The sequence below is a fragment of the Centroberyx affinis genome, unplaced genomic scaffold (assembly GCF_046629955.1).
Source record: "Centroberyx affinis isolate AG114_WGS23_722 - 3 ecotype Tasmania unplaced genomic scaffold, CSIRO-AGI_Caff_v1 ptg001502l_1, whole genome shotgun sequence".
Lineage (NCBI taxonomy): Eukaryota > Metazoa > Chordata > Actinopteri > Beryciformes > Berycidae > Centroberyx > Centroberyx affinis.
Genome location: NW_027279966.1, coordinates 284,010 through 296,303, shown reverse-complemented (window position 1 = coordinate 296,303; position 12,294 = coordinate 284,010). Strand labels below are relative to the sequence as shown.

The 12,294-nt window shown below is 44.1% G+C and overlaps 1 protein-coding gene across 2 annotated transcripts in view; it reads left to right on the top strand.

Moving 5' to 3' along the window:
* Window positions 1-966: 966 nt before the first annotated feature.
* rasa1a (RAS p21 protein activator (GTPase activating protein) 1a) overlaps window positions 967-12,294 on the top strand; it is a 31,251-nt gene continuing 19,923 nt past the window's right edge. For both annotated transcript variants that reach the window (XM_071527216.1, XM_071527217.1), the window contains exon 1: window positions 967-2,152. In XM_071527216.1, coding sequence (XP_071383317.1) covers window positions 1,626-2,152 — 527 coding nt within the window. In that variant the 5' untranslated portion in view covers window positions 967-1,625. The remainder of the gene's footprint in view (window positions 2,153-12,294) is intronic.

Sequence of the window (12,294 nt, the reverse complement as noted above, 5' to 3'; positions counted from 1 at the left end):
ACTGAATGATGTTAATCCAGTAGACTGACAAGCTTTATGTACATTGTCCATTAGGGAGAATCCTTGTAAGGAAGCAGACTATGGGGCATAATCAATCAAATTAAAATGCAACGTCTTGTTCAAACAACTGATTTATGACAGTAAATGTCCACTGATAACGCTCCCGATGCTTGACAACACTACGCTTGAAAATTTTTTGAACGCTACTTAGCTTATAAAAGATGTGTTTATTTCTGACGTTCTCTCCAGACTTCACGCACCATCCACTCCCACAATTTCTTCTATGCTGCTGCACGTTTTAACTTGTCCCTGTGCTCAAAAAGAGATGCATCATAGAAAATGGGAAAAAACAATTCTGTTGTGGTGTAGCCTAATCTTTTTCTTGTTCCCAGTTTCTGCTCACCTATAATTCCAGAAAATGATAGTCTGAACTTGTTTAATATGGCTTGGTTAGTGGCCACAAATGCTAAAGGTAGAAGGGAAAACTGAGCATTAGATAATTTAGACATTAACCTGATCATCAATTTGGACAGCAGAGTGTTAGATGAACTGTCCAAAGTGTCCTTGAGCAAAGCACTGAATCCCTGCCAGCTCCAGGGTGTTGTTCTGCAGCTGACCCTGACCTCTGACCCCCCTGTGAAGGGGGGCAAGTGAAAAGCAAATTTCCCTTCAGTCAATAAACCATCTCATCAGAAGTCTTATCAGTGTACAGAGAAAACAGCCCATAGTAGACACATATTCATACGGGTTAGGATTTTTAAAATACGTCTAAATTCCACTTTTAATTGATCTAGGAAAAATTTGGTTTCAATTCCCACTCTCCGGAATACTGATTGCAGATCTCATGGATTGAACCAGTGCCGCTTAGCTCGCTCGGTGTTCACTTGGCTCGGTCTGCTGGTGACTGGAGAGGAGTGGGAGAGGGAGGGGAGAAAGCAGCACAGCAGCGGGCAAGCCACCAGCCCTGAAACCCAGAAATAAAGGCGAACTTAGCTTGTATACGCAAGAAAAAAATACTTTGCTTTTATCACATGGTGGTTCGCATACACCAACGGACCGTTCCGGGGGTTTAGGTGATAAAGCTGGATCGTTTGCGGAAACTACCTGAGGCGGTCGGGAACTCAAAAGGAAACAAAACAACAACAGTGGAAAAAAGACGGGGATTACACACAACAGTGACAATAAAACAACACTCCTCGACAAGTGGACTGCCTAGTGCTGGAGGAGAAGACCGAACTGGGAAAACGGGAAATTATCGGTGATTTGTTTCTCCATTTGGGTGTTATAAATGTTCGTTTCCAAATATAATTTCTAGATGAACTTTAAACTCAGGAAACAATGAAGACATAGCGAACAAGTACTCATCAAGTGTCTCGAAGCTGCTAGCCATCCCGCTAGCTTGGCTACCCTGCAGCTAGCGAGTGTGAGGTAGAGCTAACGCCTGCTAGTGCAGCCAAATAAGCTAAGTTAGCTTGTCGGCTAACGTTAGCTGGCTAGCTAAACGCGTTTTTGAGAAACTTTTGGCGTTGTTTTTCCGTAACTCAAACAGTGAAGGAGTACTGCAAGACTAGAGGGGAAGGGCAGGTTCCCCTCTGGACTTTTCCCCCTCTACGCATTTTCCTAATATGATGGCTGCGGAGGTCAGCAGTGAGGATACGAGCTCGGTCACGACAGGGACAGGGGTGGCAGGCGGAGGAGGCCCAGAGACGGCCCATTTCCCCTACTATCCCAAGTCCACCAGAGTGCGAGTCACTGATTTGGGACAAGGAACAGCACCAAACCTCCGCCAAAATTCAAACACCTCTCCGGACTCGCTCCCCGATATGAGCATGATCTATCCCGTGTCTGGGGCAGAAATGACCGCAACAGGGAGTGGCGGAGGAGGAGGTGGACACTCAGTTTTCCAAGCAACAAGCTCAGGGACCGTGGGCGGCATGTGCTGTTCTCCCACCTCGGAGGGTCCAGGTAGTCGGGTTTCACCCACATCAACAGGCCCGGACGGGACCACCGGCTTCCCCCCACTGCCACCTCCTCCTCCTCCCCCTCCAGGCTATGGGGGACTCGGCACCGTGGATGAAAGCGACATGCAAGATGGACCGGAATACGAGGAAGAGGAGGTGGTGTTCCCCCTCTCAGCACCGCCCACGAACCAGTGAGTATAGTACCACTGAAAATGCCCCATTGTGTCTTGTTGATGGACACCTAGAAACTGTACTGTCTGGTGGGTTCACTTCCTTCCTGCTGTCATTCACTTGTGCCTGAATTTCTGTTCAATTTGTTGTCTACAACAGAGTAAGCATGCACTACCATCAGCTATCAGCAGTTATGGCTTAAATTTAACAGGCACACGGCCCACATTTGTTAATCCAAGTAATATGGATTATCATAACCAATAAGCAAACAATTGACACCATTAGACTAGAGCCTGATGAAAAGAATCACCATTTAACAAGTCCCTTTTCTCTGAATAATTTTGAATAACATCTCCCTAGCCAGTGAGACAGTTTCACATTGGCATCATGAGCCTTATACTGAGCAGAGATGCATCTCCAGTGAAGGTAAACAGAATGCTTTGTTGGCTGACTTGTTGTGACAGGTACAGTGTCACACCATTAAAACACTTGTCAGTATGTCACTGCAACAGTTATCCATGTTCACTGTCTATTTCCAGTGAAAAGTTAAACGGGAAATGGAAATGGATTCAATGGAAAATCTACTGTTTCTCCTTTGCTGCGGACCTGCTTGCTTATAGACAAACTACAGTCCTCTGATTTATGGATATTATGTTTTTGTACTGTTATGTTTTTCTGTTATTAAAATAGAACTGGCCTAGACATCAGGGTCAAGGCCTTTTTTGTGTGGTGAAGGAAAGGCTAACCGTATCCTATATTTGAAAATTACTTCTCTAATTGTATAGACATTTTTGGAATACATACTATATAGGATATTGTGCACACAAGCACATGTCCAAACCTGTGTGTGTGTAGCTGTGTGTGTCTGTACTCCTCTTGTAGTAGGCTAAATAAGGCCCTCCCATTTGTTACAGTCTCATTAGAGAAGTGCTGAGCTTTGTCATTTCTGGCCCTCATACTGTGAGATATGGAAGTGGCTGGGCCTGGAGTGTGGATTCAGCTCTTATTTTAGGAGCCACCCTATATCTCCCTGTCAGATTACAGAGGAAGGGGAAGGCCGGCATTTCACCATTCTTGCCTCTACTGGTAATGAACAACCCTAATGGAATTAGCCGCCCTGGAATCCGACTACTTGCATATAGTACCACTTTAGAAATAGTTGTTTTGCCAAAGGAATAGTGAGTTCTTAACTGGTTGCATTTGCATTTCTGTTTTTCTACTTGCAGGGTTGCCAGTGAGGCAGTGGTACAGTTGTCACTTGTGCATGAATGGCATTGATTTTCTTTGGTCTTGCTTGTTTCACAATGAGAGACTTGTAGTCAGATGTTTATCTGCCACATGCACCATCACACGTAACCTTACACACTGGTGAGAGTCAAATGAGTCTACTCACTCTGGGATACTTTACGCAACTGAGTTGTGCATTACAACACTAGCTCTTCCTTTATATTGGGTTTGTGGTTTTGGTGAGTTGGTTCTGGTGGTGACTAGTGCACCGGAAAGCTGGACCACATTTCTCCAAAGTTTCTGTTTATTATTAGCCTACACTGTCTCGTTAGGTGTTGGTGGCTGTCAAAATGGGGTCTGCCCTTACGGACATTCCAGTTGGTCCACAGCAAAGTGAAGAATATAATCACTAGGTATACAAGAGGATATTGACATAAAGGCTATACTGATTAAGCTATGTGCCATTTTCTCCACCTTTAGGAAAATTAGTTGAGATGCAAGGGTACTATTCTGTCATATCAAATGGAAAAAAATATTTTTGGTTTTGGAGTTACCATTGTCAGAGATCTGTATCCAACAAACTTCAGGTTCCTTGTCCCGATGAACAAGAGATGGTGATCTTAAGCCAAATTCTTAGTATGTATTTGTGTGTGCTTGTCATGAGAACACCTGCCATTGGCAATAGCAGCAAGGCCAGGCACAGGCTTTCTCAGAGCTGGACACACTGCCTTCATTCATCCCCTTGTCTGGCAGTGCTGTGGACGCCTCTGGAGGACAGACAAGTTACAGGGACACCGCCCTTGCCTTGTAATGGTGACCCAGTTAAGGCGAGGGTCTCCCCCCTCCTTCAGGATGTCCCACTGATGCACTCTAATACACAGGGCTGTTAACTGGACTGTCTGCGAGGTTACTGTCTCAACCAGTAGTGCTGTCCCTTAGATGATACATAATCTGATATACAGGCATTCAGGCAAAACAAAATGTGCTGCAGTCTGTGCATCAGTGAGTGCATACAGCTCATGTTGGCCAAGAGGCAGTGCAGTGAACCTCATGCCCACGTTTTTTTCCGTTATATCAACTCTGTCATAATATGTATGTAAACCTGAGTGTAATGCAAGCCCAACATACATGACTTTCATGTGTGATGGATTCTCACACATTTGTTCACTGTTCTTGTGATATCTGTATGAGATTTCTATTGGCAGCTGTGGGTGTTACATTCACAGTCGACTACCACTCAGTGATTCTGAATCTCACCCTGTCCATTCAGCTGTGTTGCTAGCTGTGTTTGCCTTGTGTAATCGGGCTCCAAGACTGAGCTTGTACTCCTCTGTGTCGTGTTAGCAAGGTGTTAGCAGGCTGCAAAGTGCAGGTTGGGAGAGTGATGGTGGAAAACTTGCACAGTGTTGGAAGTGATCCTTCTCGCTGCTCCATAGTGTGATTGTGTGATTGTCAAGGCTAAACTTAGCACATTTGCAGAATGCGATAGAGCGAATGCAGCCTGTGTGTGTTTGTGTGTGAGTGAGAGAGACAAACAGCAGTCACATTCACACCTCTGTACAGTTGTGTCTCATTCATAAACAATGGCTGCAGTACTGGGATAAGTATTTCACACTAACGATAGCTTAACGAAGAGGAGAGAGCAAAGACGTCAGGTGGCCTTAACAGTGTTCGTTTCCACCGCACTTAGAAAACACCGGCCCAGTGCCTGAGCTTAAACAAACAGCACGCTGGGAAACGAGTCGTTGATTTTGAGTTTCCACGAAGATTAGAGAGGATTTTGAGTCGTAAATGGTTTCCCTGAGGAGGTGGCGGTAGGGGGAGGGAAAAAAAAGGAAAATAACTTGGATTTGAAGACCAGTGGCTGTGTGAATGAGTTTGCCAGACTTAGCGGTTGGTTCTGGAAACATCTCTCTAGCTGAAGTGTTAATTGAGCACCCACACTACCTAATTGCCTTTTGTGAGTGGTGGCAGAGATGGTGGTATTCTGAAAAGGCACGAGGATCATGTCACATAGCCTAACTAGGTTATTCCCTGGCGGAGACTGCTCCCACTAGCCAAATGTTACAGCGCTTTTATAACAATGCAGGGTTTTATTAATGGGATTGGCTCAGTCATTACACAGATTTGATGACTGGTGAGCCCAGCAATTAGAATTAGGCCTGTAATTTCCTGGCCTAAGCCTTTGAAATTGCTGCAATACTCTCAGCTGAAAAGCCATATAGACTACTGTATTATGAAACCGTGTTTTCACCTTGTCGTACACCCCCCACCCATAATGACAAAGGATGCACACACTTACTAGTAAATATTATTTTGTAGGCTACATATCTTATAGTAGTATGAGGTGTTGTGGTTAGTGACTAGACCCTTTGATTGAAATACCGGTCACACTTTTATTAGTGTAGGCTCTGTGCTGTGCATTGATAAGGCATAGCCTACGGTTTCCATGCATTTTCAGTGTGTTACGCAATGTCCTGTCATGCCCCTCCAATACCCACACTGCCCTGCCTTTTCTCTCCTGCATCCTGTTTTCAAGACTTCTGAGCCACTCATTGTGGCCTTTACAGGATCCTCAGAAGCATTTCACTTGAGTTTGACAATACCCAAGGTTTTGGATTTGAAAGATTTTTCACATTGCTTTGGTGTATTGAATAATGAGTTTGCTACTTTATTTAGTCTGTAACTGTTGAAGCACCAGGTTAGGCTTGAGTACTATAGTGCTACAAGCATAATTTCCTGTCCAACTAGGATAATAACAATGTTACTGTGTACAGTGTTGTTACTGCATTGTTACCTTGCTAAAAGAGCAGCCTTATAAGCTAAGCCTAGTTTTGCACATTTCCATTATATTGAGATATACTTGCTGTCAAGTGCAAGTTTACAGAACAGGGCAACCCTGAGGGCCCTTCTCTCTCATTAGTCCACTTTCAATTAGATCAGACAAGAAATGATTGCTTTAATTCTGCAGGAAGAGAATGTTCTTACCCGGGCGTCCCTGCTTGTAGAAATCAAAAGCTCTGGGGTAATATCCTATGATGATGATAGTGAAGCCTATTATCAGTGATGTAATGATGTTATTTCAGGGAGCCTGATTCACAGCAGGAAAGTCTAGATGTCGGCTTTGGTCCCTGTGTGTCTGGTTGGGCAATAAAATGGTGATGGCAGGGTAGCATTCAGGCTGAGCAAGGCTGAAGATGCTTGGATGGCCCTTTCCCATCTCTCCATCTGTACGTGCCAAGCCTGTCCTGTGTGCTGTCACTCTATTGCCCTGACTGAGGTAACAAGCTGTGGCAGTCCATCATGTGTAAAGCAAAACAGAACCGTTTCACAGCTGCTGCCAGCCCTCCTCAGTCCTCCACGTTTTTTTTCTTTCCACTGTGGAAACTTGAGCACACAAATATAGCTAAATGGTTTAGAGATCACAATTTGCATAATAGTTGGTTGGTTGGTTGGTTGGTGCATAAACCCATACAGTGTTTACATTAGAGGCCCTGGCGTTTGTTCATTTACCAAAAGAATGCTGGGGGGGGTTTGTGACCAGTATGGAATTTTTCAGGGTGAGCGGGCTTCAAAACACAGTTAGTGTGTTTTGATCTTTAAGCATGGCTGAAGCCAGGTGTATGTAAACTACTCTGAGGCCAATACAGGTCACAAGATTGCATGTTTGTTTCTACCCATGATGTGTGTATTTGTGTGCGTGTGCGTGCACATAAATGTATGTATGCGAACATGCATCCATGTGTGTGCAGGGATGCCACTCCCTACCCTCGCTGTCCCACTGCTTCAAAAACCAATAGGCAGCATGCTCATGATGCGTGGCTTTATGAGAGAGAGAGTAAGAGAGAGTCAGAGAAAGACAGAGTGGGAGGATAGGCTACAGTCTGACTCAGCCTGCTCATCCCGAAAGACCAACCTGTCTCTTCCCCCAGAGCAGCGGCGGGAGGATAACAGGACCAGACAGCTGATCATCCAGTTTGCCTGATATCAGTTAGCACGTATGCGAGGTTTCACCCAGCACCTCACTTTCCCTCTTGTTCTTTCCCTTTCCGTGGATGTTGCTCACTGACCCCAGCGAAGGGAGATGAGTGTGTTAGGCCGGCAGCAGGGTCACAGCATCATGCCTCATAAGGATTTAGAGTTGTCGTCGCTCTGCTTTCCACATCGGAGCTCTCAGCATTTGCCCGGCCAGCAGCAGTATCAGTGGAGTGGGCGCACCTTGTGAAACCACGGGACACACAGGAAGGAGATGCAGCACAGGGCGAACTCGGCGTAAGTGGGGCATCAACCCCTCCCACGACGGGCTGGCAGAAGATGCTGACAGCTCCTACTTATCTCTGTATAGGTTATCAGTTAGTTTTTTCTCTCAGTGTTACAATTTTAATGGGATTGTTAAAAACATCTTTTGCTTTGTCATGGAAAATCTATTTTTTTGAGGGGGGAGGGGGATTGTGCTTTGATTTTGTATTGTTCGACTTCTTTGAATATTATGCTGGAGACAAAGTTCTTTTTGTGAGCCGAAAGTCTTCAGGCTAACTGCACTTGATAACTTTTCGCACCATTACTGTCTCAGTTCAGCAGATGATATCTTTGCTTTTATAATTTAATAGCATAATGTCTTAATTTTGTGTAATTCAGACGTGACAAGGGGAAGTTGCCTAAAGTCATATCACACGTCTAACCACACCGTATGGTAAAATGTGATGACAGAACAGTCCATAGAGTATTGTCTCTCTTTTTTACTGGAAGAACATACTTGAAAATGTCAGGCTTTACCGAGTGATAGGAATTTCCATTAGTGTGGAGAAAACATGTTTCACTCAGTCCCCCCTGCTGACAGCCGGCAGCTCCACTGAGGCGCATGGCTAATGTAAAGTAATGTAGTTTCATTACTTTTTGATACTGATATGGGCTGACAGTACATCTGTGGAGATGTTTGAGTACAGCCGCATCCATCAAGACAGAAGAAAGTGAAGAGGAGAAACAAAAACAGTGGAGACAGCGCTCGCAGAAGAGTTTAATGAGAGAAAGACTGAGAGAGAGAGAGAGAGAGATTGAGAGACTCAGTCTATCTAGTCACAACAAGCTGTTTCTGCTCTATGCATATCACCATATAGTATATAATAATAACTTGTCTCCGTACACAAGTATATTCCAGTTCCATTATTCAGCTGTATACATATTTGTCTTCTCTCTGCAGTCTGCGGGGGGGGGGGGGGGGCTCTAAAGTCATCAAGTTCTACTGGTAGCAGCTTTAAATTAAAATAACTCACGTACTGGACTGCAGTGAAGGAATGCATTTACCGAACATATCGGTAAAAGATGCATAGCGCCGAGTTCGGTCATTTTTCGGTGCACCGCCCAGCACTAGCCTGCCCTCTCAGCCATAGAGACTTAGCCCCAACAAACTGTCTCCCTCAGTCCCTCTTTTTTCTCATCCACCTGTCCCTTCCGCCTCTGCCTCGTCATCGCCATCTGCCCAAAACTAGCCGCAAGATTTGTGCCCTGCCTCTTGAATACTGAAACGATACACAAATTTCTCCCTGTGTATCTCAGGAGGAGCCTAGCATAGGGAACAATGGGATTATAGTGTGTGGCTTTGATATTGTCTTATTTTTCTAGTGTAGTGGTATATAGTAGGGGTGAACACGAGTAGTTGAATTCTCCTTTACTTGCTTTTTTAAGAATGGATAATGCACAACTATTTCAATTATTTATTAACTTCAGTTAAGTAAAAGCAAAGTCCTGCCTGAAATACACAGGACAATGTTCCCCTTTAAAACAAAAAAAATATGGCCCAGTACACGAGTAGCCCAGTACCTTCATCCTATTAAACTAAACTAAACCCGTAGCAATACCTGTAAGCTCTTTTTGGGGGACAACTGTTTTTGGGGAGGACTGCTGTACAGTGGTTGCAGAGCAAAATGAGACAGAATGAGCCATGCATCCTGTCCAACCAAAATCCACTCCGAAGGAAAAGTATTTTTCCAAAGCCTTGGTATCTTTGCTAAATAGTACCTTGCCATTCTTGCCACCTTCGTACCCACTGAGTGAGTTTTCCACCGTGGGGCAATGTGCCTCGCCCCAGAATATGTAGATGTGCTTTATTTCCCTCACAAAGAAAGAGATTCAAATATAGTACACGCAGGTTGGGATTTTTTCATTAGTTTTAAGTGCTGTCGGTTGCGCGCACAGTAATGACCCAACAAAGTGGGCATCAAATGGTATCTAGCCTAGAGTTTATTTATATTGCTACAAACAATGTATAAAAACATGTCTGTATGCAACAGCTGTTGCCTAATTAATTAAAACATCAATTACATGCCTGATGTGCACTTACTTGTCTTCATTCTGCCGTAGCAACACAAAGTCTGTCCTTAAGGTCTAAAATAAAATAACACCCACTTAAAAACTCCTCTCGTTACAGGGTCAGTTTTTTTTATTATTTAAAAGCATTTGAATGCGCTGCGAGTCGTATTTATGACTTCTGAGGTTGGAAGAGGGAGCTTATGAGGAGCGTTTGAAGGCAACATCGGATCCGAGAATTGGTGTGACTATGTATAAAACAAGTCTAATAAAAAGAGTCTAACAGCCCCGCGACACTGAATTTTGTGGAAGTGCCCCTGCTGGGAATCAAACTCGGTTCTCCTCACTGAGAGTCTGCAATCTGCAGACTGCAGTCTGCAAACTCCCTGCGGCTCGCTTTCACCCACGAGACCAAAAGTGGTGAACAGAGCGACTGACATTGCGATCCTGAGAGTCCCTGCTGTCGTGGGGCTAAAAATGTTAATTTCAGCTATTGGATCTACTCTATTGGATTGGTGAAAAAAAAGAAAATGCCCATTCCAATTACATAGTGCTTTTCTGTTTGTCACGATAGGTCTTGTCAGATTTAATTTAATAATCACTGATAAATAACGGCCCTCTGTGTGCAGGTTCTTACAGTTGTAGATTCATTCTATAGCTTAGCTGTCTCCAGGCCCAGATGGAAGGGGATATATCATAGACTTTTTTGTTTTCCAGAGAAATGTATTTCTCAGTCTGTATGCCTCCTGTGGCATCACAATGCTTCGGGTTGTCATTCCAAATAAAAAGCTCTGAATTGTGAGAAAATTGCTGTTATGAGGGTTGAGACCATGGGAATAGTCTGCATATGTCTCTCCTGTCCTCTCTGCCTTCTTGTGATGCAATATTTTCTAATGCATTCATCCTTCAAATATTGCCACAAGGCTTGTGTACAGAATAAATCAGACTGCTGGGCTAGGTGGAGCCTAAGCTCTATATCTTGTCATCTTGCCCAGGCCGACAACTTGGGCTTGGGCTTGTTTGATTTCAGCAGGGCACAGATATATTGTACTCGACAACAGTGCAGTGCAGCACAGTTGCCACAGCTAGCCACGCTATGCATGTAACCTAACCTACTTGGCTTCCTCTTCCTCTCCATCTATAGAACATGACACATGTACATTTTCCACTTTGATTAAAATCATCCTGTCGGTTCTGTGTCTGTATGCTGTTGTCTATGTTGTCATAACAGCCCACTTGAAATGGATGGCGCTGCCTTTTATGCTAAGGAGTTGAAAGGATTGCCTTTTCCCCCATGGTGAGGTGACTACCTGGGTTTCCTGTGTGAAAGTGAGGTTCAAACTGTGAGAAGGGTGGGGGTGGGGGGTGCCACTGTGTAGGTGAAATCTCCTGCTAGAATAAGGGTTTGCACTACCTACCTCAGCACTTTGAAACATACTTTAGTGTGGTAACATTAACCTAGTTGTGACTTAGGTTCGTGTAGAAAGCACAATCATTTGCACTGCTTGTGAGTAGCCAAAATGCCATGGAGTAAGACTGGTGCACAGTTAATCTATTCAAACTCAATTTGTGTTAGTTAGGCTATTTCAGTTGACCATCAAGAACTGTATGCAAAGAGATGAATGCCTTTATGGCAGTTGTAGTGTCAGTAGAGGAGAGAGCCAGGAAGTCACTGTGCTGCTCTCTGTTCATGTACCGACACGACGGGGCATTCCTCAAGCTGATAAAAGCAGCGTGTCCTATCACCGCTGTCATGGCTTATGTTCATATTCCATTTATCACAACGCCCTGCCTGCCTGCTGTACCCACTCCCCATCCCATGACTACTTAAGATGGCATAGTACATGAATGGAATATTGCAGGTCACACTTAACATGAAGTCAGTGGTGTAATAATAGGGCAGTAATCAGGTCTGTTTTACGACTTTATGTCAGTGACCTTTGATTAACATTTGTGTTGTTATTTTTACAGTTTACTTGTTCCTATTTTTTAACTGAGGCCCTAGGCTATGAGTCATTTTTGTTTATGACACCGCATTTGACTCTAGCTTGATGATTTCTTGTTTCAAAAATAACCGTTTGATAAGTGACGCAGAGCTTCAGGCTTGCTAAGTAACCAGAGACTGGTTACGGATGTTCTGCGGGGGTTTGTAGAATATTTATGAAAGTCTATGTTTCAAGTGGCGGTAGTGGAAAAAAGAGTGCTTTTTTTTTAACCATCTCTACAATTCATTAACATTTGCACATTTGCATTTGGAGACATGTAGGCCTAGCTTGGGTAGGAAGACTCATGACTTGTAGTTACAGCATCCATGTCCAGAAAAAGAAAACAGATATGACTGCTGAAGTGACAGGGTTGACGCAAAAACAACGGTACAAGAAATTTCACACCGATGCCTTGTCATCAGTTTAGTTCCTTCCAGTCTTGGACGCTCAACCATTATGTACCACTCTGACCAGAGTTGACACAGATGCTAGACCTTCTCAGTCCCCCATTTAATAAGCAACAACGTGGATAGCACTGTTTGTTTTCTAGTAAAAGGACCATACTACTATTCTTGTACATTCCCCTGTAACTCTAAACAGCCCAGAATAGGCCAGCTGGTGCAGTTCCTGGACATCTGTACCAT